Source organism: Bubalus kerabau, chromosome 1 (genome assembly GCF_029407905.1).
Source record: "Bubalus kerabau isolate K-KA32 ecotype Philippines breed swamp buffalo chromosome 1, PCC_UOA_SB_1v2, whole genome shotgun sequence".
NCBI lineage: Eukaryota > Metazoa > Chordata > Mammalia > Artiodactyla > Bovidae > Bubalus > Bubalus kerabau.
This window is the reverse complement of record NC_073624.1, coordinates 31227706-31251614: the sequence shown is the minus strand read 5'-3', so window position 1 is coordinate 31251614 and position 23909 is coordinate 31227706. Positions and strand designations below refer to the sequence as shown.

At 37.7% G+C, this 23909-nt stretch overlaps 1 protein-coding gene across 5 annotated transcripts in view; it reads right to left on the bottom strand.

Moving 5' to 3' along the window:
• PLEKHA5 (pleckstrin homology domain containing A5) overlaps positions 1–23909 on the bottom strand; it is a 261652-nt gene that overhangs the window by 33505 nt on the left and 204238 nt on the right. For 3 of the 5 annotated variants that reach the window (XM_055571291.1, XM_055571365.1, XM_055571300.1), the window contains 5 exons: positions 11658–11738; positions 6495–6530; positions 5909–5971; positions 4635–4715; positions 4350–4499 (listed from right to left, as the gene is read on the bottom strand). In XM_055571291.1, the coding sequence (XP_055427266.1) occupies positions 4350–4499; positions 4635–4715; positions 5909–5971; positions 6495–6530; positions 11658–11738 (411 nt within the window). The remainder of the gene's footprint in view (positions 1–4349; positions 4500–4634; positions 4716–5908; positions 5972–6494; positions 6531–11657; positions 11739–23909) is intronic. The other 2 variants (XM_055571373.1, XM_055571310.1) reach the window with 1 other exon arrangement.

Sequence of the window (23909 nt, the reverse complement as noted above, 5' to 3'; positions counted from 1 at the left end):
CATAAATTTAAAGTTACTGGAAGTCTATACAAAATGCTCATTCACTGTAACTCTGGGCAATCTCTCTGTTTCATTTTTCTTTTTTTAACACAGTAGTAATAGTACCCCTGCAAAAGGGTTCTTAAATGGCTTAACTATGTGTGAAAACACTTATAATGGAATCTGGCACCCAATAAACTGCTCCAGAAATATTTACAATGTTTACTACTATTCATATATTGGTCCTATTCTGCCGTAGCTAAGTGCATAAGCCATCTACTAGCATGATTCAGGACGACTGGGGTGCTTTATAGTTGTTTTCTTTAAATTCCAACTTTATTTTTATTTACTTGTTCATGTATTTCTTTGGTGTCAAAACCCAGGATTGAACCATGGAATTCTGACTATAGAGTTTGAGTAAGAGAATCTACATTTGATTTCATGTTCCAGAAAATACAAATTCTGTAACTACAATGAGTACAGTGGAATAGAAAATACAGAAGTCCTAGAATAAAAAAATCCTAGGGACTTCCCTGGTGGCCCAGTGGTTCAGACTTCACCTTCCACTGTAGGGGATGTGGATTCGATCCCTGGTCGGGAAGCTAAGATACCACATGCCTCAAGGCAAAAAAATCCAAACATAAAACAGAAGCAGTAATGTAATGAATTCAATAAATACTTTAAAAATGGTCCACATTGAAAAAAAAAATCTTAAAAGTCCTGGATTTAGGTGTTGATCTGTTTTTAATTGGTTATGTCACTTTGGAAGTCGTTTAACCTCTATGAACCTGAGTTGCTTCTTCATCTGTGCAGTGGAGGTAATGAGAATGAAAATAACATGGAGATAATTACTACATCTATTTTGCACAGTATCTGCTAAAGGATCAAACCGGATAATATATGTACATAACACAGAAATACAAATATATTTTGCTACCATTATTGGATGAACCCTAAATTCTCATCTAAGGTATGTGAAGAGCATCTGCTTTATCTGGCTCCTTGAGTTGTCAGAAAGAATAAAAGCAACACTGCTGAATGAATAAAGCATGAGAATATTTCTCTTACAATCAGAGATAAAGCCTAAATGTAAACTTCCTGAGCAAGGTGACTGGAGCAGATGCTTAGCCCTCTGCCACCTGATTTCAAGGCACTGTGGTCAACTCCACGTGTGCCGGTGTTCATGGTCAATTAACTAGGGTGCTTTGGAAATGCCGGCGAATTAAGGACCCTGGGGCAACTGCGACCAAGGAGTGAGAGACAGCCCAGCCTCCCCACCTCTCAGTGGGAAATCTAGAAATATTTAGCTCATTTCCTCAGAGGGTCCCTACTACTCCACAGTGGCGACCAACTCAGCAGTGAACCTCCACTGGCTCTTCTCCCCACCACTCCCCACACCCCGCCCCGTCTCATTCTCTCCCTCCATCACTTTCATTTCCTGGAAACAGCTCCCAGGTCCTCATCCCGGGCTCTGCTTTCAGAAAAAACCCAAACTAAGACAGCGACATGCTGACAATTTTCAAGGGATAACTGACCGTTACAATAATCCTTCCCACTAATTAGGCTTAGGTCAAAAAGGAGTAGAATAAAGTAAAAAAAAATTAAAAACAAAGAAAAAAAGAAGCAGAGGCCAGGAGATCACACAAAGACATCATGTGCTTTAAAGCACACTCACGCGTGAGTATGTGTGTTTGTGTGTTGGATAGGATTTAGAGAGAAGAGATGCTGCATCAAGAATTAAACACATAGGCAACACTGCTTTACATGTTTATCATGTATTAAATCTTGGTTTTAATACCTCAGTAGCCAACCAGGTGAAATGATCAAAGCTTTGCTCTACGGAAGCCTAACATCATACCTTATATATTTTATATCTCAGGACCTGAATTGGAACCAATGCCCCAAAATCAACTGTTAAAGAATCAGAGGAACCTTTTGGGATTCTGTTGGCAGATATATAATTCAAGTATGGTCAACATCCAGTGAGTTCCAACCATTTGTACCCCTAAGCTACAAATATGAATATGTTTACTTAAAGGCACAGATAACATAGTTTGTAGTCTATGCATTTTAAGACCTTAGAAGAACATATTGAGGGTCTGTAAATGACCAGTGAATAATGCTGAAGGAAAAAAAAAAATCCCAGGAAAGTGATCATATGTGATAACAACCAGAAAGTGAGATACTCAAAAATGACTATTTCTTTGAACATATCTGATAAACTTCCATCAGGACTGGAGGTATCTTGGGAGAGAGCCTACAGATGAGATTTAAGTTACGAAACCTACTGGGTAAGGGAAGAAATAATAGTTCAATTAAATACTACACATCTCTAAAACTTTTTATAACAGACACCAAATTGTGAAATAGTTTCCAACTTAATTTTGATTTGACTCAGACTGTCATACAAATTCCAGGCTTTTCATTAACTTGGCATTGACAGCTTAACCCCTCTTTCCCTTCCTTATCTCGTATTTCCCACCTTGGACTCCAGCCAGCTACTCAGTTCTGTTTCTTGCTTCTCCAAATATGCCCTTCACATTCTCATCTGTCGGGTCTGGTTCAGAGCGTTTTGTCCTGTATGGGCTGCCCTTCACTTCACCTTTCTTCCAAATCCTACCCGTCACTGATGCACTAAATGACTACTTCCTTGTAGATAACATTTCTTTATGACGATATTATAAAAAGCTATGTAGATCTAAGGCTTCAGGGCTATGGATAGAAGACCTGGAGTTGACCTCTAGGAGGCATTGCATTCGATTGGCTTTATAACTCTGGGTAAGTCATTCAGTTTCTTCATCACAGTTTTTTAATTTGGCTGCAGTGGGTCTTAGTTGTGTCATGCAGGATCTTAGGTTGTGGTGCAGGCTCACTTGCCCCGTGGAATGTGCGGTCTTAGTTCCTTGATCAGGGATTGAACCCACATCCCCTGCATTGCTCTGGACCATCAGTAAGTCCCCAATTTATCATATTTTTAATGCACAGACTATATTGCTGAATGCTAGAGTTACAAAGGTGAATAAGATATGGTTCTGATTTCAAGGAGATCACAACTGCAAGGATATTAAATTCTTAAAATATCTATATATGCCAGTGTATAATTAAGAAACTCAGATGAGATAATGGAAGTAACAGTATTTTTGTTTGTTTGTTTTAAAGAATGCTAAGACGCTTCCATTGTGTCTGACTCTGTGTGACTCTATGGACCTTAGCCCACCAGGCTCCTCTCTCCATGGGATTCTCCAGGCAAGAAAACTGGAGTGGGTTGCCATTTCCTACTCCAGGGAGGGAATCTTCCCAACCCAGGGATCAAATCTGTATCTCCTGCACTGATAGGCAGGAAGAATAGGTATATTAAATATAAAGTACTTAAGAGTCACAAAAACCAAGTTATGATTTATAGAGGGATGGGGAAGCCTGGTGGGCTGCCGTCTATGGGGTCGCAGAGTCGGACACGACTGAAGCGACTTAGCAGCAGCAGCAGCATGGTATACTCCTTTAAAAGTAGCTTGTATTTGGAAAGTGAATTTAGTGTTTAGAATGGATGCCATGTTGAGAAGCTGGTAGCTTCCCAGCTGAGAAAGACCCCTCTTAGTTAAGTTATACTGTCTGAGGACTTTCTTCAAAGGTAGCTGCTCCCTAAACAGCCCACGGAAGGTACACACAGGGGTGTGTTTGCAGTTCTCTGTAACAGATGGCTTTTTCCCCTTTCAAAGGGCTGCCTGGGCAGGTGCTCTTACTATGTTTAGAAATGAGTACCTCATAGGATCTAAAGCAGACTCTTTAAACTCATAAAACACTCAATTTATAAACTCTTAAGTAAGACTTTTAGATTTGGTAATCCCAGGAGACTCTTTATTATAAAGTAACTGGACTATGGGTTAAAGGTTCTGCTAATTATATTTCTTACTCAAAACTATCATCTAACTTTAGATCACACTGCAGCTGTAAAATGGTAATGCTGGCGGCTTCTTAAAAGCATTTCTCAGGAGCCTTTAATTGAAACGGCTGGTTCAATGAATCCAATTATCACCTTCCAAAAATTATTCTAACATGACATTTATTTTCCTAACAGCAGCAACTTTTAACATTATAAAGAACTTTTCATCTTCATAATATATAAACAGGTGTGTTGACGTTCCCTGTAAAACTATTTCACAAAGAACACAAGGTCCACTAATTAAAAAGCAAAGACCACCCTTTATTTCTGTTAGTCTTAATTAAGAGCAACAAATTAAAATTTTGTAATAATAAAGAAAAATCCTACGGAAAGCCCAATTAAAATGATATAAATTAAATAGGAAAAAAATAAATAAAAAAGAACTGCATACCATTCTGGTGTTTACCAGGAAGGAAACTCTGCTACTTACTGCAGTGGCCCGAGAGAGTTCACGACATGTGCTGAGCAGCCCGTTTTGTAAATCGTCCCTCTGAAGCACCACGGTCTGAATGGCTGCTGGGTTATCTGCATTCATTTCTATCTCTTGGCTGGCTGACAGCAAAGCTTGCTCAAGGGTGTACTATTATAATAAAAAAATGATAACACTTAATGTTCTGCATCATCGAATTAATTCTTTTCTACTTCAGTTATCAGTGTCCTGATAATCATCATGTAAACTAACATCAGTTGTAGATAATAAACATAATCGTCCTACTTTCTCCTTGTGGAGCTGCTGAAGTTTCTCCTCCAGAGCGTGTACCACTTTATCTTGCTCACACAGTCGGCTTAGCTTGGCCTAGGTTACAGAGAAGATGTCTTTTGTTAGCAGTTTTTAATTTTTCCTGTAATTGGATTTAGGCATAACAAAAAAAACCCTCACATTTAAAACAGCCAAGGAATAGCTAATCAGGTCAATCTTCATTTCAATCAATAAAATTAAAATTAAAATATAGAATACAGAGATAGGACGCTTTAAAAAATGCATATAAAGTAAAAAAGCATTTTCCACCATACTATTTAACTTACACAATTCAAAATACTCTTAGTAACCAGGCAGTCTCCTATGACTTCAGCAAATCATTTTAGTGTGGTTAAGATATTTTCTCTACAAACTTCTGGAGAGTTTAAGTAACTTATGCAATCCTTAATTAACACACAGACTGGATTCTCTTTTTATATTTTTAAAATTATGCTTTTATGTTCTTCAGAAAAAAAAGCTTCTAACTATAATAATACAAGTAAAAACATTGCTAATGGAGAAAAATGACTTTCAACAATTTTAATGTTTTAAATTCTTGATAATACCTCAATTTTTTAATTATAAAAACATGAGAGAACACTTTAATAAGACTTTGGTCCTGCAATAAAGCAGTTCATCACATACCTGAAAATAAAAACCCTGGACAAACAGTAAATATATCCCAAGTGTTACTGCATAATGACACAAGCAACCAAGAAATTTGAGATTCTTTCTTTGCCATTTATCTATTAAAGTAACCACCTTATCTTTGTTAGAAACACAACTCAAGCCACATCAGATGGGATACATTGAAATGAGAAGGACATACAGCTCACTGGAATAAAACCAGCAGAAATGAGGGAAGAATGAGATATAAATAAGGACGTTAGTGATGTAAAACACGATTAACAGCAATAACAAAAGGATGCAGTGACAGAATTTCTAGAGGTTGACACTTTCTCCAGATGACAAAGTTTTACTTTGTCTCTAATCCTTCATAATTTTATATCAGAAATACTCTTTACTTTCATTTAAATGATTCTAAATTTGTTCAACTGCTAACTATGGGGGTGGGGTGGGAAGAGGACAAATCAGGGAGTGAGGATTTAATTGAATCTAAGTGCAAAAGAAGAAAATGTTGTTTATTTGATGTCATTTTGGAGGGCAGAACAGGAAGAGGAAATCTTTTTTGTCACGCTATTTCCAGTGTTTTGGCAGAGCGTTGATTATATATTCATGCTAATACTTACATCAATATCTACTTCTTCAGGTCTGTATTTGTATAATGTGCCTCTGCATTCATCCTGTGACAGCTATAAGGGAAAATGTCACACAGCAACTTTAAAAATGATAAAAAATATACATTTACTTAGTCTATAGTTAATATTTTAATTTAAAGAACAATAACAGAAATGGGTTTTTTAATGATTCTATACTTTTAAAAAGTTTAGTTCAAACACAGATCATTACAAAAATAGAAAATTATTGAACATCAATACAATCAATATGCAAGATACGTAAGAATGATGTTAACTTCAGCTTGTCAGACAAAATAAGAAGCTGGTCAAATAAAATTATGCAGAACCTTATGTTTTCCATTTGCGAGACACACATTATTTTAATGAAAAAAACTGACAAATACAATCAGAGCAGCTGTATTGAATCAAATCTCGAATCAGGCATTATTTCAGCAGTCAAAACCGTGCTTTCGACGGTATACACATAACCACACAACTGTGTATGTGTACATTCAGATGCCAACACATCTTTGTACAATTTTATTAACAAAACCTAGAACACATTGTATACATATATGTAATATATAAACACACATACACAGTATAGACTTATCTTGTTCCTCTGTCTTAAGAACTAAAAGAATGGAGGAAAAGGATGGGTTTAATCGAAAAGAGGAAAAGCACTCAGAATCTCTTAAAACTGAAAGTCTACATTATAAATATGGATGGCCAAATTTCATAAAAAGTACGGATGGGTTCACTGACACCATTTGTTTTATTCTATTGTAATGAATTACTGTTCATTGTATTTAAACATCCTATTTTCAACTTCTTCCAAATATCTTTTGGTCAAGCCAATCCTTATTTCTGACTGTGCTAACCAAGATTTCAATAAGCCGTTCCAGTCAGCTATAGCATAGATTATATCACAGCACCTCTGCAGGCAACACTAGTATTTCTCTTATCTTTTCACTTTATACTGACTGCTAGACAGTGTAAGAAAAACATAGCAGGAAAATGTAATTGGGGCTCAATGCATGTTCACAAAATGGTATACTTTTTCTCAAAACGGGGACAGGAATAATGTATCTCAACTACATTCTAGATTGGAAAATAAAATTTCACTACAAATGCATAAGAATATAAAAGTTACAACTATATATGCCTTCTCTGTAAAAAACTGTTTGACAGGTATATCTCAAGAAGGCACTATTTAAACAATAGATAACTTTAAATGGATCTAGGAATGTAGAAATCAGAAGATTAAAAAAGGTAGTAAGCATTCCAAACATACAATAATCAATCCTGGTTTCCATGTTTCACTTCAAGACATTGCTTTCACGTACCTCATGCAAATGATTCTGTGACTACTTAAGGGGTATGCACAGTGATTATTAAACCATAGAACTTTCATAGAAAAGAACATCACATGAAAAATGAATTGAATGACAAAAGTCATAATATTTATGCACCATTTTAAAATAAAGGCCACTGAATATGTCCTGAAAAATGTCGATTGTCATTCTAAATAAAAGCACCTAGATCCAAGAAGAGTTTATACTTCTATCTAAAGAAAGTAATGAAAAATAAGTTTTAAAATGCTTACATCCATGACAAAAAAAAGTCAGAAACCCCAAAATCAGTATTTCTCATTTACAAAAATAAAAGATGTAAAGCCTTTAGCTGCTAAATGTCTACAAAGACTTTGCTTATGTAATATTTAAAGTTAAACGCCAAACAGCTTTACTAAACCATGGTATGTATAATTTGGGCATAAATAGTGCTATATCTAGATTAAAATGTGATTTGCACCTTATATCCCAAGTCAAAAGAGAAAAAGCCAAGTATTTAAAAAATGAAAACTCAGTAATTTATAACAAATATTTTGGATAATGGTATAACATTTTTATTTAGGGAATCTCACTGCATTTTCATATGAGTTGGCAAATTATAAAAAGGAAAGATGTATATAGTGTACTTATAATTTTAGAATGCTGTTTCCTGAAAACTATAGAAGTAATATTACACACAAATTAGATTTATTTTGCTGCACCTGTATTTTTGGTACCAATGAAGATTTATCTACACCTTTTATCAGCTTATTCAACAAAGATAACCGGATATCAACTAATAAAATCTTAAAATAATCAATCTTGCAATATGCATTTCTTTTGCCTGTCAGAAGAAAAGAAAAGCATAAGAAAACAAGATGGTTCTTTTAACAATTAACTTTTTTTTTTAAACTGGGGTACAGTAGATTAACTAAAAAATTAACTTTTAAGCATGGCCCATTTCCTAGTATTGATTATAATTACTGATGATTTTTTTAAGAAAAGATGAATTTATTTATTAAAAAAATTTTTTAATTTGGCCACACCACAAGGCTTGAGGGATCTTAGTTTCCCAACCAGGGGCTGAAACTGAGTCATGGCAGTGAAACTGCTGAGTCATAACCACTGGACCACCATGGAATTCTAGAATATAATTTATTTTTTAAAATTTCCATCTAGAATCGAAGAAGTTTACTATTTTGTTCTCCATATCAAAATCCTACTAATAAGAAAAATTAACTTCATGAATACTCTGATTAAATCAAGTTCTACATGAAATAATGTTTCATGGCAATACTTTTTATCATTTTTCAAACACATCGTTAGCAAGAAAGTTCTGAGTTTGAATACCATTGTTTGAGGTACCTCTGCAACACTAGAAAAGTTAAGTGACAGGGGGTTACTTAAGTAAGTAATTCAGTTTGATAAGCATTATATTTAGAAATCCAGAACTTTTTCATAGTATAGTATCATAATCCTTTTAAACACTGGTTTGGCATTAAGTTCAAACAAAATCACTTTTGCCAATTAAAACTGAACCTATTACAGTATCCCTTTTAAGTATGTGAAATACATATATGTGTGTATATATATATCTTTTAAAGCATATGAATATATACATAAAAGACAAAAACAGATCCAAGGGGAAATACTTCGATAAAATTAGACATGTCCTACAAAAATTCAAAAATGTTCTTAGGGCTATGCATGTGTATTTGCTAATCAATCTGTATCTTTTAAAACAATTATCATGTGATTAATTTCACTGATATTAATTATGCCATAAAAATTCTAGTACAAATTGTACTTGTGAAAGGAGATAGAATGATTAATAGAACCAGAGGAGTTTTTAAACTTGATGCTCACTTAACATTTGCTTTGATTCAGTTTTAGGTTCTTTTTATTTGACTAATTTTAAGAAAATTACTGGGACTTCCCTAGTGACCCAGTGGTTAAGACTCCATGCTTCCACTGTAGGGGTGTGGATTCAATCCCAGGTCAGGGAGCTAAGATCCTGCACACTGAATGGTGACCCCAAAAATTAAAAAAAAAAAAAAATTACTGCCTAGGTAATTTCTCAGGTGTCCTCTTTCTTTTAGGAAAATGGAAACACAGAGGGTCTCCTGAGAGAAAACTGGAAATGGCTATGACTCAGAATAACCGGTCATAAGACATTGTTATGCTATGATATGTCATGTGCCAACTCGGTGACACCACAGAATGCAGCTCACTAGGCTCCTCTGCCCATGGGATCTGCCAGGCAAGAGTACTGGAGTGGGTTGCCATTTCCTTCTCTAGGGGATCTTCCTGACCCAGGGAGCGAACCCGAGTCTCTTGTGTCTCCTGCATTGACACGTGGATTCTTTACCTCTGTGCCACCTGGGAAGCCCGTATTGCCACTTCATTTTCAGCTAAATTTCAAGAACCTATCGAGACAACAATGCAACGCAATCCCAGAAAAGCAAACCATCAGGTGTACAACAAAAATTTTCATAAAGATTTTCTTTCAATAATAACACCAGAAGGGAAATCTGGAGAAAAACAAGATGTAATTTCAATTCATATAAGTCTATATAGACAGAGTTTAAGAAATGTGTCTGTCACTTTTATCTACCAGTGGTGCTCTGCCAATAATCAAACACTTTACTACTGGCTAGTTAAAGAAAAGAATCATCTAAAAACTCCCTAGATTGGACAGCACTGATAGTCAATATTGATTTACCTGGCTGCCCATATCTCAAATTCAGGCATGGCTGCTACTCTTAGACCTTCAGATCTTGCTGTTCTGTGGAATTTCAGGTTGTTTTTTTTCTTTCAAGAATCAGTATGTGGAAATACGTGTATATAAATCTATTACTCTTTCAGTACTCAAGGTCAGTGATGCTATGGAAGACGAGTCTCAGATAACCTCCATGTTTTTTTAAAAACTCCAGGGAGAACTTCTAGTGCAGCTGAATGATTTCAATCAGCAATGAATTCTGCACCATCAGCCTTGATTACCGATCAATATAAAAAAGAAAAATCAAACCAAACAGAAAATCTCACCTCTTACTTATTGGAAATATACAAAATGTGAAAAACGAAAGCAAAACCTGTTAGAATAAAAGGGCTTTGATCTCATGTCAGTCAGCATTATATAAAATTAGAAACTGACAGCTTTGGATGCTGAAAAGGTTATCAATTCCAGATCAAGTCCTAAGGTTCATTTCAAAAAGTGTGGCTTTTTGGAATGAAGTGACATGGTTCTATAATCGCGTGACTTTAAGAATGGAGATTCCTTTTTCTTTTGAAGAGTAAAGCTGTTTAACTTTAAATATTTAATAGTTTATCTCCTTGTTGCAAATTAAAATCTATGCTCAATCACATACTTTACATGTTTTGAAAACTGAGCTCAGAAATAAGAGTCACCCTCCCGCCAACTGCTTCAGCCTCCCAGTTACAAGTTCCATCACACAGACCTCAAGGCACCTTGAGGCAAATCGGAGACCTTTAAAGCCAGTGCAAGTTCAAGGTGCTTCTTTTTACCAGGTGCTTTTACATATTTCAATTAAAAGGTATATTCATTTTTCATGTTAGTTAATTTTCTTCCTCAGTATGATTTTTAAAATATTGTGACAGGTCATAGGCCACAGTTAATTTGAGGGTGTTGAAGTGGAAGAAGCTAAGCTGATGTTGCAAAACACACAGCTAAGAACATTTAGACCATGAAATACAAAAAAGAAAAAAAAAATACTGGAGAGGAATGCGTAACATGACTTCTTTTGCAGATCTGCAGATTACCGAGGTCCTAAGTTCAAGCCAGCCAACGCCATGGCACATATTTTGAGTTAGGGAAGAGAATGGGGTAAGATATGAAGACCATGACGACTACAGAAGAGTGAAAAGAATACAGGGAGAAGTCACTCCCAGTATGGTAAGAAATGGTCATCTTTAGTTTTTACCATACCACAGTACAGAAACAAGCCCTAAAGAACTTCCATACAAATATAAACTTCCTAAAACACTGTGGGGGAGAGAGGTTGGGGAGCTTGCCCCTGAAAGGGGAAAAAGAAATTCTTTTAAGTTTTCTGTAAAAACCAGTTACAATGCTTTAATCAAAAATTAATGGCAAGTTAGTGAAAAATTTTTACACATGTACTGCAGACCTCCAAGTACATTTCAATCAAATACTCTGTACAAAAACTTCAAGAAAATGGCACACTTAATATTCAACAGCAAAATGTTCAGCAAAGCCATGCGAAGAACTGCAGCGTCTTGAAAAGCATGGATGAGTTGGGTTGTTGTTTTTATTTTTTTTTCCAAAGAGACAGAAACAAAAAATGGAATAAGAAAAAGACTAATGTTATGAGTAACTTTGAGGAGAAACCAAAACTGTCACTGAGGGGTTTTGCAGATGATAAAGCAGTATCATTCACTGTCCAAGACCTTACTTGCTGGTACAGTTGGGGTCTTAGCGCCGAGTTCTCAATCATTGTGTGAACCATGGTGATAATAGGTTCATTTTCTTTCATCTATTTCAAATCAGGAGGAGCATACAGCAAACATCAGTTTACAGCATAGCTAGATTTGAAAGACGACACTGTAAATATAGCCTCTACTTTAATATCTTCCTAAGAGTGCAGTTGCTTATATATTATCCCAAGGTCGTACAGAATCAACTTAATATAAGCCATTTCAAACAAGTATTAAAAGCTGTAAAATATTGTAAAAATATTGTAAAAAGCCAAAGTTATAAAAAGGGCTTACTACCTGCAGTAAATGTTTTACTTAATAATCATAACCAACAGTCAATTAATGAATATCCTTATATACATTAGAACAGATGATAAAGCATCAAGATTCAAAGGATAAACTAAAAGGCAATCACCTATAAACTTAAAAGGAAAAAAATGGCATAACTTAATTAGCTATTTAGTAAAAAAGCCTAAAATGATATTCAGTTCTTTATGAGGTTATTCAGAAAAAACAGCTCTCAACAAATAATACCTTCTCACTTAAACAATCACACACTTTATTATTAATCTTGATAAACGTTTATATATACTCTACTTCAGATTATCTCAAAGTAGAACACCATATGCAGAATGATTTCAAAGCTGTGCAAACTAAAATTAAATAAGCAAAGACTCAGTGAATCTCCCAGCTCTTTAAAAGACTGAAATCATGTTTCACATTTCCAGCTATATTGTACTTAATTACTGCCTCTAGAAAAATATTTGTTTTAGCAGGCTCTGGACTCAAAAGTTAAAGCATTCAAAAGACAATTATCATTATGTATAGACAATAAAAGGCCAACATATTTGTACTATTTGTAAGCAGACAAGTCTGTTTATAATTGCAATTTGTGACATTTAGTTTACATAATTTTCATCCCCCATATTATAGAAAATAACCATTTCTATCATGGTTAACAAATGCTACTTCACTGATTTAACAAAATCTGTAAAAGTTCAGTAATATTAAGACTGAATGCATAAGTAAAAATTAAATCTCAAAAACTATACACCTAGACAATTTTATTTGCAGTCTAGTCACCAATGTTTCAAGTCAGTAATTTCTGTTTTAGCTGTCAAATGAGAAACCTGTGACTGGTTTAATCTCCTTTTAAAAAGTTTTATTTTAGCTAAGTAATTTGTTTTTAAATCTAAACATTTAATATTAGTTAAACTCAAACATCTGTATGTCAGTAAAACTCAAATCTACACGCTGGTTGAATTCAAACTCTCTTCCCCTCACTATTACCCAGTAAGGGACCAAGGCATTTACCGGTGACCTCTCATGCACACAGGAAAGAACTGTGTTGATAGGAAGTACAAGATAAAATTTTACTGTTGGGAAGTAACTTATAAATAGGCAACTATAGATAAAAAGTTTTCTTTAGTAGAAAACAACTTTTATACAGAAATTTAAGACCTCTTTATATTTTAAAGTTTATGTTTTAAAGGAATGCTTGTCGTTTTATCTTAACCAAAGAGTTGAGCGTGTGCTAAGTTGCTTCAGTCAAATCTGACTCTTTGCAGCCCTCTTTAAGCCCTATCAGGCTCCTCTGTCCATGGGATTCTCCAGGCAAGAATCCTGGAGTGAGTTGCCATGCCTTCCTCCAGGGGATCTTTCCAACCAGGGATTCAATCTGCATCTCTTATGTCTCCTGCCTTGGCAGGCGGGTTCTTAAACACTAGTGCCACCTGGGAAGCCCAATCAAATGATCTTTTGAATAAAGTGTAACTGCCTTTGGTTTTGGCTTCATCATTTGACCGCACTGATACATACTTCGTATAATGTGGGCTTCCCTTCTGGCTCAGCTGATAAAGAATCCACCTGCAATGCGGGAGACTTGGGTTCGAGCACTGGGCTGGGAAGATCCCCTGGAGCAGAAAGGCTACCCACTCCAGTATTCTGGCCTGGAGAATTCCATGGACTATATAAAGTCCATGGGGTTGCAAAGAGTTGGACACGACTGAGTGACTTTCACTTTCTTTCTTTCATATAATGTAGGTAGCCTAGTCTCTCTTCATTTTCAGTATTATATCATTTTGATTTTCAAAGCAATCTCATCTACACTTGCTATTTTTCAATAGCATGCCATGAAAATTAGACAGAAAAGTACTTGATTCAGATTAGGTGAGGGGGTTGGGAGGAAGAGCGTAGAGGGCCAGGGGATTGGAAAGATGGTCAACAGCATGAATGTTTAAGAAATAATGCAGGTTGGATAGTCTCCAAACATAAAAGACACTCAAGGTCAAAAATGCAACTGCCTGTGGAGTCTTGCAAATAGGCCCTTGTCACATGGCTGCTGCTGCTGCTGCTGCTAAGTCGCTTCAGTTGTGTCCAACTCTGTGCGACCCCATAGACAGCAGCCCACCAGGCTCCCCTGTTCCTGGGATTCTCCACGCAAGAACACTGGAGTGGGTTGCCATTTCCTTCTCCAATACACGAAAGTGAAAAGTCAAAGTGAACTCGCTCAGTCGTGTCCGACTCTCAGCGACCCCATGGACTGCAGCCTACCAGGCTCCTCCGTCCATGGGATTTTCCAGGCAAGAGTACCGGAGTGGGGTGCCATTGGCAGCCTACCAGGCTCCTCCATCCATGGGATTTTCTAGGCAAGAGTACTGGAGTGGGGTGCCATTGCCTTCTCCGTGTCACATGGCTATGCTATGCTATGCTAAGTCACTTCAGTCGTGTCCGACTCTGTGCGACCCCATAGACAGCAGCCCACCAGGCTTCCCCATCCCTGGGATTCTCCAAGAAAGAACACTGGAGTGGGCTGCCATTTCCTTCTCCAATGCATGAAAGTGAAAAGTGAAAGGGAAGTCGCTCAGTCGTGTCCGACCCTCAGCGACCTCATGGACTGCAGCCTTCCACGCTCCTCCATCCATGGGATTTTCCAGGCAAGAGTACTGGAGTGGGGTGCCATTGCCTTCAATATGGTGGTTTTTCACCTTTAAGTGGAGCTTCAACAGGGTACAGACCAGTGACTAGTATTCAGACTTTAGACCTTTAGGAATTACTTTTTTAAAATGTATTTTAAAAGGGACAATATCATTTCAGCCGAAGGGTAATCCAGCCTGATTTATTTAGCAGAATACTTCGAGAGGGTAAACATGCATGTTATAGAGGGAAGCCATTTAAAACTGCCTCAATTTAATTTACCTATCAAAGATAATTAACTATTAAGTCACTAAGAGGGGGGACCCTGTGAGAAGACACTGACGTAGGAAAAGAAAAACTAAAAAATACAAAGAGCAAAAATAACATTTAAAAAATGACTATTTTTTAAAAACTGAAGTATAGTCGATTTACAATACTATATTATTTTCAGGTATGCAATATAGTGATTCAGTATTTTTATAGATTATAACCCATTTAAAGTTACTATAAAATGAGCTACATTCCTTATGCTGTACAAAATATTCATGCAGCTTCTTTATTTTATACACAGTTATTTATACCTCTTAATCCCCTACCTCTAACTGGCCCCTCCCCACTCCTGTCTTCCCACTGGTCACCACTAGTTTGTTCTCTACACCTCTAAGTCTGTTCCTGTTTTGTTACATTCATTTGTTTTCAGATCCCATATATGAGTGATAACATACAGTATTTGTCTTTCTCTAACAAAGTGAAAGTGGAAGTCCCTCAGTCGAGTCTGACTCTTCAACCCCATGGACTATACAGTGCATGGAATGCTCCAGACCAGAATACTGCAGTGGGTAGCCTTTCCCTTCTCCAGGGGACCTTCCCAACCCAGGGATCAAACCCAGGTCTCCCACGTTGCAGGCAGATTCTTTACCAGCTGAGCCACAAGGGAAGCCCAGGAATACTGGAGTGGGTAGCCTATCCTTTCTGCAGTGGATCTTCCCAACCAAGGGGGTTCCCTGCATTGCAGGCAGATTCTTTACCAACTGAGCTATCAGGGAAAAAAATAACATTTAAAGTTACAAAGTGTAGAGTGTCACAGAGACCACTTCTGACGTTGATTACTTTTCATTATGAAAAATTTCAAATGTATATATCAAATCCTAGACTATTAAACTTAGAAGGCATCTTTTGAAAGTGACAATTTAGTACAGTAAAGAAATGAAAAATGTCAGCAGCTATTATTTTGAATTGTAGGACAGAATGATTATTTATTCTTTCTCTGTACTTCTCTGAATTTCCCCAATTTTCTCCATTGTATAGATATTGCTTTTCTAATGAAAAAAACAATGTTATTTGAGAGTCAATGATAAAAATATATAAATCGCAAATAAACTAAATTAATGGAACAACTATATCCTTTGCCAAACACCCCCTGGGGACACAAGAAGCTAAGAAAAAACTTCAGCACATGTGTTCATATCATGTTTAAGGTTGCTGGAGTCCTTTAGTGCAGCAAGGCCCTGATCTAGAACTGTTCTCACAACCTTTATTCTGCCTTATGAATCTGTACGCATATCAGAAATTGACTTAAGAAACATTAACTAAAAAAAGTAAGCTACCCCAATGCATTTGTAAACACCTACAACTATCTTATCTTTTTTCCTTTTAATTACAGGCTACATCAGAAATCAAAGTTCAAGTTTATTTCTACCAGTGGTTCTGAACCCAGAATCACATGAGGAGCTTGAAAAGAACAGAGATCCTGACTTCCAGATAATGATAACATACACCACGAAAATATCTGATGTAGACAGTATCATTAAAATATCAAGGTGACGATCTGCCCTCAAGATTCCTTTTGACAGAAAAGTAACTACAATGTCCTTTCTCAAAGTGTTGAAGTCAGTCAAATGTAATCTGAGCACAGTGAATGTTCTTCAGTTCACATACTCTTAGAGAATCTCATCTCACTCAAACTGGAGAGATGGGTAAGTCTATCTATAGAAAGAAGCAGCAGGGGGACCATTTCAGAATTCCCTTGGGCATCACACCCACCTGACCAAGGGCTGCTAGGATGCCTGGGTAGTGGGCTTCTAAGAATGAAGGGCACAGAGGAGTGGTCTTGTACATGGTGGCACTCCTCTTGTATGCAGCACGCAATGGCTGAGGGCAGCTAAACACAACACTCAAGATCTCACACAATAGGAGTTTGGTCCCCATTAAACAATTTCACTGACAAGTCTGACTCAGTCTCTTGTCAGGACAAGGCTCCTTTCTCCTGGCTCCTGGTGCGTACAAGGTTTTGTTTGTGCCCTCCAAGAGTCTGTTTCCCCAGTCCTGTGGAAGTTCTATAATGAAATTCCACTGGCCTCCAAAGTCAAATTCCCTAGGGGTTCTCTGTTCCTTTGCCAGATCCCCAGGTTGGGAAATCTGTTGTGGGTCCTACAACTTTCTTAACAGTGAGAGAATTTCTTTGGTATAACTGTTCTATATTTTGTGGGTTGAGAAATAACTCCAGAAATAATGAAGAGATAGAGCTAAAGCAAAAACAACACCCAGTTGTAGATGTGACTGCTGACAGAAGTAAACTCCAATGTTATAAAGAACAATATTGCATACGAACCTGGAATGTTAGGTCCACGAATCAAAGTAAATTGGAAGTAGTCAAACAGGAGATGGCAAGAGTGAACATCGACATTTTAGGAATTAGTGAACTAAAATGGACCGGAATGGGTGAATTTAATCAAATGACCATTATATCTACTACTGTGGGCAAGAATCCCTTAGAAGAAATGGAGTAGCCCTCATAATCAACAAAAGTCCAAAATGCAGTACTTGGGTGCAATCTCAAAAATTACAGAATGATCTCTGTTCCTTTCCAAGTCAAACCATCTGATATCACAGTAATCCAAATCCAAGCCCCAATCCCTAATTCCAAAGAAGCTGAAGTTGAATGGTTCTATGATGACCTATAAGGCATTCTAGAACTAACAAACACCCAAAAAAGATGTCCTTTTCATCACAGCAGACTAGAATGCAAAAGTAGGAAGTCAAGAGATAACTCGAGTAGCAGGCAAGTTTGACCTTGGAGTACAAAATGAAGCAGGGCAAAGGCTAACAGGGTTTTGTCAAGAGAATGCATTGGTCATAGCAAACACCCTCTCCCAATACACAAGAGACAACTCTACACATTGACATCACCAGATGGTCAATTCCAAAATCAGATTGATTATATTCTTTGCAGCTGATGATGGAGAAGCTCTATACAGTCAGCACAAAATCGGGAGCTGACTGTGGCTCAGATCATGAACTCCTTATTTCCAAATTCAGACTTAAATTGAACATAGTATGGAAAACAACTAGACCATTCAGGTATGACCTAAATCAAATCCCTTACAATTATACAGTGGAAGTGACAAACAGATTCAAGTGCTTAGATCTGATAGATAGATAGATAGACAGACTGCCTGAAGAACTACGGACAGAGGTTCGTGACATTGTACAGAAGGCAGTTATCAAGACCATCCCCAAGAAAAACAAATGCAAAAAGGCAAAACGGTTGTCTGAGGAGGCATTACAAATAGCTGAGAAAAGAAGCCAAAGGCAAAGGAGAAAAGTAAAGATACACCCATCTGAATGCAGAGTTCCAAAGAATAGCAAGGAGAGATAAGAAAGCCTTCCTCCATGATCAATACCAAGAAGTAGAGGAAAACAATAGAATGGGAAAGACTAGAGATCTCTTCAAGAAAATTAGAGATACCAAGGGAACATTTCATGCAAAGATGGGCACAAGAAAGGCGGAAATGGTACAGACCTAACAGAAGCAGAAGATATTAAGAAGAGGTGGCAAGAATACATAGAAGAACTGTACAAAAAAAGATCTTCAAGACCCAGATAACCTCAATGGTGTGATCATTCACCTAGAGCCAGACATTCTGGAGTCTGAAATCAAGTGGGCCTTAGGAAGTATCACTACGAACAAAGCTAGCTGAGGTGATGGAATTCCAGCTGAGCTATTTCAAATCCTAAAAGATGATGCTGTTGAAAGTGCTACACTCAACATGCCAGCAAATTTGAAAAACTCAGCAGTGGCCACAGGACTGGAAAAGGTCAGTTTTCATTCCAATCCCAAAGAAAGGCAATGCCAATGAATGCTCAAACCACTGCACAATTGCACTCATCTCACACACTAGCAAAGTAATGCTCAAGATTCTCCAAGTAAGACTTCAACAGTATGTGAACCGAGAACTTCCAGATGTTCAAGCTGGATTTAGAAAAGGTAGAGGAACCAGAGATCAAATTGCCAACATCCACTGGATCATCAAAAAAGCAAGAGAGTTCCAGAAAAACATTTACTTTTGCTTTATTGACTATGCCAAATGGTTTGTGTGGATCATAACAAACTGTGAAAAATTCTTAAAGAGATGGGAATACCAGATCACCTTACCAGCCTCCTGAGAAATGTGTATGCAAGTCAAGAAGCAACAGTTAAAACTGGACATGGAACAACACACTGGTTCCGAATTTGGAAAAGGAGTATGTCAAGGCTCTATATTGTCACCTGCTTATTTAACTTATATGCAGAGTACATCATGCAAAATGCTGGGCTGGATGAAGCACAAATTGGAATCAAGATTGCCGGGAGAAATATCAATACTCTCAGATATGCAGATGACACCACCCTTATGGCAGAAAGCGAAGAGGAACTGAAGAGCCTCTTGATGAAGATGAAAGAGGAGAGTGAAAAAGCTGGCTTAAAACTCAACATTCAAAAAACAAAGATGATGGCATCTGGTCCCACCACTTCGTGGCAGATAGTTGGGGAAACAGTGGAAACAGTGGCAGACTTTATTGTTTTGGGCTCCAAAATCACTGCAGATAGTGACTGCAGCCATGAAATTAAAAGATGCTTGCTCCTTGGAAGAAAAGCTATGACCAACCTAGAGAGCATGTTAAAAAGCACAGACATTACTTTGCCAACAAAGGTGCATCTAGTCAAAGCTATGGTTTTTCCAGTAGTCATGTATGTATGTGTGAATCGGACCATAAAGAAAGCTGAGCACCGAAGATTTGATGCTTTTGAACTGTGGTGCCGGAGAAGACTGTTGAGAGTCCCTTGGACTGCAAGGAGATCCAACCAGTCAGTCCTAAAGGAGATCAGTCCTGAATATTCACTGCAAGGACCAATGCTGAAGCTGAAGCTCCAATACTTCTGGCCACCTGATAGGAAGAACTATCTCATTGGAAAAGATCCTGATGCTGGGAAAGATTGAAGGCAGGAGGAGAAGGGGACGACAGAGGATGAGATGGTTGGATGGCATCATCGACTTGATGGACATGATTTTGAGCAAGCTCTGGGAGTTGGTGATGGACAGGGAAGCCTCATTGTGCTGCAGTCTATGGGGTTGCAAAGAGTCGGACACAACTGAGCAACTGAAGTGAACTGAAACAATTTTAATAATCTGATTGAACCTTTACTCTCTGCACATCATTGAATTAGAAATACTTGATCTTTTTTTGCTCCAAATAATCCTAGAGATAGGCTAGTGGTTTCTTCTACTAAATCACCTCTGAAAACTATCTATCAACGTCTCTATCTCTCTCTATTTTATTGAAACATACTTGACTTACAAAGTTGTGTTAGTTTCTCCTGTGCAGCAACGTGATTTGGTTATACATACATTCTTTTTCTTTTCCGTTATGGTTTATCACAGGATATTGTATATATTAATGGTTCCCTGTGCTACACAGTAGGACCTTGCTGTTTATCCATTCTATATATACTAGTTTGCAGCTGCTAACCCCAAACTCCCAATCCATCCCTCCCAGACACCCTTCTCCCCCTTGGCAACCACAAGTCTGTTCTCTACATCTGTGAGTCTGTTTCTTAGATAGGTTGATTTGTGTCATGAAATATCTACATTTTAATACATAGAAAATGATCATTTCTATAATTTACTGAAAGAGCACATTCTACTTAGTTTTTGCTAGGGGAACTTTATACAACAGCTTTCAAATTAAAGCAGTGCAATATGACCTGAAAACAAAAACTATAAGGCTCTACGAGACCTTGGAATTTCATGCTTAAGTTCTTGAAAAGACAAAAACAAAAGGACAATCCAGTAATTCTCTTCTGGCTTGACTACTACAAGAACCCTAGGCAGCATTAAGGAACTGCTTCTAATAGCTGATGTATTTTGGTTTTAAGGAATCAGAGCAAGAGAAAGACTAATTAGTATGTGAGGGATGCTTAATAATTTACTTGGAAATCAGTTAAATGCTTCGCTTCCTGCTTTAATTCCTTCTTTGAAGTGAAAGGTAATACAGGTTTGGGTTCCAGTTAATTGCAAAATTATAAAGCACTATGAAAGGTCCATTGTTTTATAATAATAAAAAAGAGAACACAGGATTCGGGCATTACACTATTTTCATAATTCACTTCAGCAATAATTAAAAAATCTAAATGGATAGATTTAGGTGGTGGTGCCAGTATATGTCTGTTTACAACAAAAACACATATTTTTATTTGAAATGTGTCAGTCCAAATGTTTATAAAACGACCTAGGAAATTTGATACTTAACTCTAGTCTCTTTCTCGGGTTTGAGGCATTTTGGGCAAGTATGAATACAGAGCCTTCTTTGATGTTACTGTTGGAAATATCTTGATTAAAAACCCATCACTGGGACTTCCCTGGTGGTCCAGTGGTTAAGAATCCACCTACTCAACACAATTCTATGCAACTTATACCACAGCTGGTAGGATCGAGAGCAGCTTTCCAACAGACACCTGTGGGCTGGGAAAGGGTTCCAGGTGTGTGAGACAGACACCGCCTTAGTCCTCAGAGGGCCTGACATGCCCCCAAAGCATGGCCTCCAGTTTCTGTTAAGGTGTGCACAGATCCTGTCCTTCTGCTTTTTTTGGCTCCAGTTCCCGACCAGGGATGGAGCCCAGGCCCCTGTGTTGGGAGCACGGAGTCTTGGCCACTGCACCACGAGGGAACTCCGCTGTCACTTTTCCGTGTGCACCATACATGGAAAAGGCAGAAAGCACTAAGATGGTGTTTACTTTTCAAAAGAACCCGGATGTCTCCTCTTTGGTATTCCTTGTCATTATCTTAGTAATTCTCAAACCTGACTGAGGGGGAAAAATAAATCACCAGTGGGGTTTTAAAAACATGCAGAGTTGGGGAGAGGGGCTCTGGCAACCCGGAGCAGCAGCTGGGGTGCAGAAGTCCTTGTGAATTGTACTTTTGTTTTTGTCTTGCTAAAGATCCAGTGGTAGTTCTGACAGGAAATCAGGCATGAGAACCGCGATCCTGCCCCAGCACTAATTTAAGTAACTAATGGACCAATTCAACCATCACCAATTAAGAATTTTTTCAAGGTCCTGATAAGCTGGTACTAAATGTTGGTCAACTATCAAAAGATGAAAAATTTCAAACTAATGATCTAAACACAAGTATATTGCATGGAGACTAAATATTCTTGTTTTTGTATGAAATACAGCTTTAAAAGACTTCACTCCCTTAAAAAAATCAATTGAATCGCTTTATTGTCAGTGGGCTCAGCAGAATCCACTGACATCTGGGGGTATTACTAAGAATTCAATTTCCAACTGCCTGTTGTTCTATTATCCTAGCAACTTCAAATATCTGTTTAACAATGTCTATTGCTACAGAAACTAGACCAGCTAGGATTGCAGATGGATGAGTATGCTGTAAGTCATAAGATAAATGCTCCTGAATAATTTTAGGGGGAGGGTCAGGAAGGAGAAAGACTAGCAGTGAGCAAAGGCAGGACAATCATTCATATAATTTGTCCTTGGGATGATTAATTTCCCAATCCCCCTTTATGTATAAGAAGTGGTTAAGTCGTGGCTTAAATGCTCTTTAAAAAGTTTATATAGGACTGCTCTGGTGGTCCAGTGGCTAAGACTCTGCCTTTCCAATGTAAGAGGCCTGGGTTCAATCCCTGGTCAGGGAACTAGATCCCACAGCCAGCCAGCCAGTACGTGAGCTCAGTTGTGTCTGACTCCCCATGACTCCATGGACTGTAGCCCCCACCAGGCTCTTCTGTCCATGGAATTTTCCAGGCAAGAATACTGAAGTGCATTGCCATTTCCTACTCCAGTGGATCTTGCCAACACAGGGATTGAACCTGTGTCTCTTTCATCTCCTGCACTGGCAGGTGGGTTCTTTACCAACTGAAACATCCTGCATGCCGCAATGAAAATAGATCGAAGATCCTATGTGCTGCAACTAAGACTTGGTATAGACAAATAAACAAAGAAATGTACATCTGGCAAATTACAAGCCTGACACTTGGTGCAATAAATGCTTATTATTTAAAAAAAAAGTTTATATAATAAATCATCTAGAATAACATTATCCAACAGAACTTTCTGTGATGATGAAAATGCTCTCTACTGCTACAGTCCAAAATGCCACACCAGTGGCTCTTCTGCCCTTGAAATGTGGCTAGTGTGATGGAGGAGATGAATTTTACTTTTCTAATTTAAATAGCCACACATGGGCCAGTGGCTATCATACTGGACAGTATAAGCCTAGAAATTCTAGAGTGGCAAAGTTAAGTATAATTCTCCCCTAAATTTGGATCTCATTCTCAGAAGGGAAAACGTTCGCTCAAGCTCTGTCTAGTAAGGGATGTTCCTTGAGTTTGAATTCTGCACTAACAGCTTTCTCCTTTTTTTGGTGGGGGTGGGGTGGGGTGGGGGCAATCAGTCTGGATGATTTCTAGCCACCCTACAGAGCTTTTGTCCTTCATTGATAACCAATGAGAAGACCCATTTCTGTGTGGTCATTTTCCATTTAAATGGAAAATGGACTTTTCCTGAGCTTTTAATGGCATTTTAGAAAAAAGAATTTTTAAGTTGGGACTCTGTCTTAACAATAGCCCCAAACCCTGATAGCCTAATCACCAAAGAATCCATCTCTCAAGAATGTCCTCCTGTGTCTAGATCAATAAACTCTTAAGATGTGTGGCAAAAAAAAAAAAAAAAAAGACTAAAGAATTTGACATGCCCGGGGTGAAGCTGTGAGGATTGCGGGGGCCTTTATAAACAGGTCATTTGGATAATGACAACGTAAATGCCTTCCACTCTCATTCCAGGCACAGCTGAAAGTCCCAGAACCTGAGATTGAAGGGTATGACTACCTATAGAAACTGCTCATTGTTTAACAGGAACCAGGAAAATCTGAAGTGACTTTTTAAATAGAAGAATGTAAATAAGTCTCTTTATAACAATGGGGCAAAGTATGGAGGTCTATTACTTTGGAAATTTTAAAGCAATCAGAACAGACGGTTCA